This window comes from Lipotes vexillifer, unplaced genomic scaffold (genome assembly GCF_000442215.2).
Source record: "Lipotes vexillifer unplaced genomic scaffold, Lipotes_vexillifer_v1.1 scaffold259, whole genome shotgun sequence".
Classification (NCBI taxonomy): domain Eukaryota; kingdom Metazoa; phylum Chordata; class Mammalia; order Artiodactyla; family Lipotidae; genus Lipotes; species Lipotes vexillifer.
The window spans coordinates 740,664-745,861 of record NW_006797031.1 but is presented as its reverse complement, the minus strand read 5'-3'; the positions used below and the strand labels follow the sequence as shown (position 1 = coordinate 745,861).

Genomic DNA, 5,198 nt, shown 5'->3' with positions numbered 1-5,198 from the left:
GATCCTAACAGTAGGGAAAGGGCCTAAGGCCCAGAACTTGTGCTTTTCATTCAGTCCCCTTCCCTATAGTACTATTGATTAAAATCTTCTGTATATATTACCTTTATAATTTTTATAAGAGGCTAAATAATGTAAGGTAGTAAAAGATCCCTCAAACCAACAAAAATAACAAAATTACTAGGTTAAATTGTATTTATCTGTTTATGGCTTTGATTCATGTAGACAGGCTGCCTTCCCAGAAGCTTATATCAATTTTGACCTCCACCAATAGTATATTCAAGTGTTCTTCCCACAAACACGAGAAACTACTTTTATGAAACTGAGAAATGTATACATTTAAATCAATGGTATTTTAGTATTTAAATAATTTTAGGAAAAGTTTAGTTCTCTATTTGATACAAATGTTCTTGTTCTTATAGGAAAAGCTGAATCTCAGTTGTATCCATAGTCCTCTTGTTAACGAACTTATGAGAGGAATCCGTTCACAGATGGATGGATTAATCCCTGGGGTAGAACCACGTGAAATGGCAGCCATGTGTCTTGGGTTGGCACACAGGTGAGATTTACTGGAAAATAGTCTTATTATTTTTATTTAATAAACAGTTACATAGTGCAGTTCAAGGTTTGTTACAAATACTATCTTAATCCTCAAGAATCTTATGAGGAAGTTAGTAATAGTATTCTCATTTAACAAATGAGGAAATTGATGCCCAAAGTCCGTACAGCTGGTAAGTGATGAAGCCATAATTTGAACCCAGGCAGTTTGGCTCCATTGTCTGGGCTCTAAACCTGATGATAGTCATTCTCTACCTCTCTAGTATTAGATGCCACAATTCTTGGGCTTTCTTTTCTCCTTTACATCTCCTAAATCATTTGCTACCATTCCATCTACTTGCCATCTCCCTGAATTTTCTCATCTGGTAATGACCTCCTTTTCTGCTTTGTGTGTGTGGCTTGTTTTATTGAGTTTTTTCTTGAGTTTTTATGAGGCAAAGAAAAACATTAACCTGTGATGTTTAACCAGAGGTCCATTAGACCAGGAATTTCTGCTATACTGTGATATATATAATCCTGAAAAGCTTGGCATTCTTTGAAATTGCACTACAATAATAGGGTTTGTGAAATAAAAATAGGATTAAGGGTAAACCACTCAAAACCTAAGTATCTTTGTAACCCTAAAAAAATTAACAGTTAAAAAGACATGTTAGGGACTTCCCTGGTGGTCCAGTGGTAAAGAATGTGTCCTGCAATGCAGGGAACTAAGATTAAGATCCCACATGCCGCAGGGCAACTAAGCCCAGTGTGCCGCAACTAATACCCAGCACAGCCAAAAAATAAAGGACATGTTAAATTTATATTACAGAAATACTACAGTAAACAAAGATCTTGACCTTTCAACAAATAAAATATGAGCATAGAGTAATGAAAGGGTTAAAGCTGAGTTACAGAAATGAGCAAAATGCACAAAAGTCAGGAAAAACTTTGTTATAAACATTTCTAAGAGAGAACAAATAGCTAAACTGAGTTAGGGTCCAAATTTAAGATTAATTGGCATTGTGCACAGCAGTAGTTCTCAATCAAGGGCAATCAGATACCCCTCAGAAGACATTTGGCAATTGAGGTGAGGCCAGGGATGTTGCTACACATCCGACAGTGCACAGAATAGACCCCACAACAAAGAATAATCAGGCCCACAGTGTTAATAGTGCAAAGATTAAGAAACCCTTATGTATACTATTGTTCCTACATGGCTTTCTTCTTTTCAGGTGTTACAGTGCTGTACTTTTTTTTTTCCAGTGGCATAAAGTATTAAATACGCTGCGAAAATCATATGTGAACCAGTATGGTTTGAGCTACACAGCATTATCCTATTTATCATTCATAAATTAATTCATGTTTCAGAAATGTAGGTTATAGCAGGACAGATGTATTTGTTTTCTTTTTAAATGTGTATTTTTAGATCTTAAATATTGTATTCTTATTTAGCTGATGTTTCCCATGCAGGAAAAAGGTAAACAGTGTAGCTCCAGATAGGGATTCTGGTAAAAGTTTTTTTAAGATGTTAATTAAATACTTTTCATAAATGCTTTTTTTTAGTGATTTATATTTTTCCCCCTTCTCCCCAGCTTGTCCCGATACAGATTGAAATTTAGTGCTGATAAAGTGGATACAATGATTGTTCAGGCAATTTGTAAGTATAGTACATGTGGGGACTAATCTGTTTGTCTCTTCGTTGTGGTTTTTTCCTACTGTTAAAATTGTATCTTTTATAATTGTTGAGGAAGAAAAGGGAGATGAACTAGAACTTTTAGTAAGTAAAGTAAATTGAAAAATGCAGAATAGAAGAAAGGAAGAACTAACTATAATTTGACTAGTTGGATAATATGGATTACACTATTAATGTAAACTGATTGATTTCTCTTTTTCCATGAAAAATGATAAAACCATAAGTGGGATCTGTGTTGTGTTTTATTTTGCTTTTTTCACTTGTAAGTTGTATATAATAGGTCATTCTCTCATGTCATTGGGTGATTTTTGGACATCAAAGTCCTAACGATTTCCAATTTTAAAAATCCCTTTAAACAGCGATTGCATTTGTAGGTGTATATACCCAAAGAACTGAAAGCAGGTACTCAGATACTTACGCAGCTATGTTCATAGTAGCATTATTCACAGTATCCAAAAGGTGGAAACAACCCAAATACACATTAACAGATGAATGGATAAACAAAATGTGATATATACATACAATGGAATATTATTCGTCCTTAAGAAGTTCTAATACATGCTACAACGTAGATGAATTTTAAACGTTATGCTAGGTGAAATAAGCCACAGGCAAGAATACAGATATTGTGTGATTCCACTTATGAGGTACTTAGAATAGGCAAATTCATAGAGACAGAGTAGAAGAGATTACCAGGGGCTGGGGAGGTGGGGACGAGGAGTTATTATTTCATGGGTACAGAGTTTCAGTTTGGGTTGATGGAAGAGTTCTGTAAATGAATACTGGTGATGGTTGCACAGCATTCTGAATGAATTTGAGTCACTGAAATGTACACTTGACAATGGTTAAAATGGTAAATTTATATTTCATCACAAGTTTTTTTAAAATCCTTTTAAGTTCCTATTTTCTTTTTCATTTTAATCTACTGCAGCCCTGTTAGATGACTTAGATAAAGAACTAAACAACTACATTATGCGGTGTAGAGAATGGTATGGCTGGCATTTCCCTGAATTAGGAAAAATTATTTCGGATAATTTGACATACTGCAAGTGTTTACAGAAAGTTGGTAAGTAATCTGATCCTTTAAGTCATTGAAAATAGCGATTTATTTTTATTTATTCATTTCACTGTTACTCATTTAAAACATGAGTTACAGTGGGGTTTTTTCTTTTTCTTAAACTTCCAAGATATTTTTATGTCTTGCAGGTTTGGGGAGTATAGCCATTAATATCTGTTAGAATTCAGGAACAAAATTAACTTTGATTTCGATGGCCTGTGCAGCAGAGAACATGGTTCTCTAATTTGGTTTTTCTTTAAAAAAAAAAAAAATTATTTATTTATTTATTTTTGGCTGTGTTGGGTCCTTGTTGCTGCGCACAGGCTTTCTTTTAGTTGCATTGAGTGGTGGCTACTCTTGCGGTGTGCAGGCTTCTCATTTCGGTGGCTTTTCTTGTTGCGAGCACGGGCTCTAGGTGCATGGGCTTCAGTAGTTGTGGCACTCGGGCTCAGTAGTTGTGGCTTGCAGGATCAAGAGTGCAGGCTCAGTAATTGTGGCACACAGGCTTAGTTGCACCAAGGCATGTGGGATCTTCCCAGACCAGGGCTCGAACACGTGTCCGCTGCATTGGCAGGCAGACTCCTAACCACTTTGCCACCAGGGAGTCCCTAATTTGGTTTTTCTGGAAATGGTTTCTTATGGTTAATGTGTCTCAGTGAAATTACCATTAATAAGGACAGCTGTGGACTGGGGGTATCCTGCAATATATTAATAATAATTAAAAATAGTATTGCTATCTATACTATTAGTGTTAAATTGTATACTATTAGTACAGCAATATTAGTAGAAGAACGTGAGGATTGTTAATAAATGTGAGTTACTTGGCTCATTATATTATCATATTACTACCCCTAAGAATTCATGGCCCTAGCTTCAGTATAACCTTAGCTACAAATTGTCTATCACAGTATTGTAAGTCCTGTTTCATGGTGTATTTTGGTTTTTTTGTTATCTGTATTTTTTTTGGAAGGAGGTGGTGGGGAGAGAAATCAAGCCTTTATATGAGGAAAGTTACTAGGTCAAACTTGTTCGCTTTTTGTTTTGTTTAGGCATCCTTTTCATTGGCTTATCTCTACTTTTTTTTTGACTGTTTGGTGGCTTTTATATAATTTGTTGAAGAGTGATTCTCCCTCATCCTCTGCAAACATTCCATAGGCGATAGGAAGAATTATGCCTCAGCCACACTTTCTGAATTACTGCCAGAAGAGGTTGAAGCAGAAGTAAAAGCAGCTGCAGAGATATCTATGGGAACAGAGGTTTCAGAAGAAGATATTTGCAACATTCTGCATCTCTGCACTCAGGTAAACTGTACACATAGAGAAACTAGTTGTGGTGGTACCAGCTCTGTAATTTCTGGTGGCAATGATGATTTTTTAATGTATTGTTCACCTGATAAATAAATATGAGGGTGTTCAGTCACTACCTCATCTGATGCCATCTTGATTTATACTTAGAGGGGGAGATATATACTAAAATGAAGTTAAGTACTGTCTAATTTATTTATATTGTTAGCATTATCTGAATAATAAATCCATTATAAAGGCAGAGAAGTATAGCTTCAATTATTTAATTCTAACTTTTATGTTTGTAGCCTGTATTTTTTCTCCCTCTCATTTGAAGATAGCTATATGAGAATCACAGGGGATGACAGAAATGTCTAGCCCTTGGAGTTTTTTAAAATAACAGTAATATTGATTAGCATTATTTTTAGGCAGTGTATTAGCTTGTTTCCATACGTTATCTTATAAGATCTTCACAACAGCCCTTTTATAGGAAACTGAGGTAAGAAATGGTTAATTTTCCCAGGGTTGTACAACTGCTCTATGATAATTTGGAACTTCGATGTTTTAGACATGTGAATTTTATACTATTTTTACTCTTGTCATTTATGACTTATTCATTTTGTTCCCTACA

General features: G+C 35.1%; 1 protein-coding gene across 2 annotated transcripts in view; it reads left to right on the top strand.

Moving 5' to 3' along the window:
- The window catches only part of NOP58 (NOP58 ribonucleoprotein), a 26,337-nt gene that overhangs the window by 12,416 nt on the left and 8,723 nt on the right, over window positions 1–5,198 (top strand). For both annotated transcript variants that reach the window (XM_007469181.1, XM_007469180.1), the window contains exons 5-8: window positions 420–556; window positions 2,127–2,191; window positions 3,159–3,293; window positions 4,440–4,585. In XM_007469181.1, the coding sequence (XP_007469243.1) occupies window positions 420–556; window positions 2,127–2,191; window positions 3,159–3,293; window positions 4,440–4,585 (483 nt within the window). The remainder of the gene's footprint in view (window positions 1–419; window positions 557–2,126; window positions 2,192–3,158; window positions 3,294–4,439; window positions 4,586–5,198) is intronic.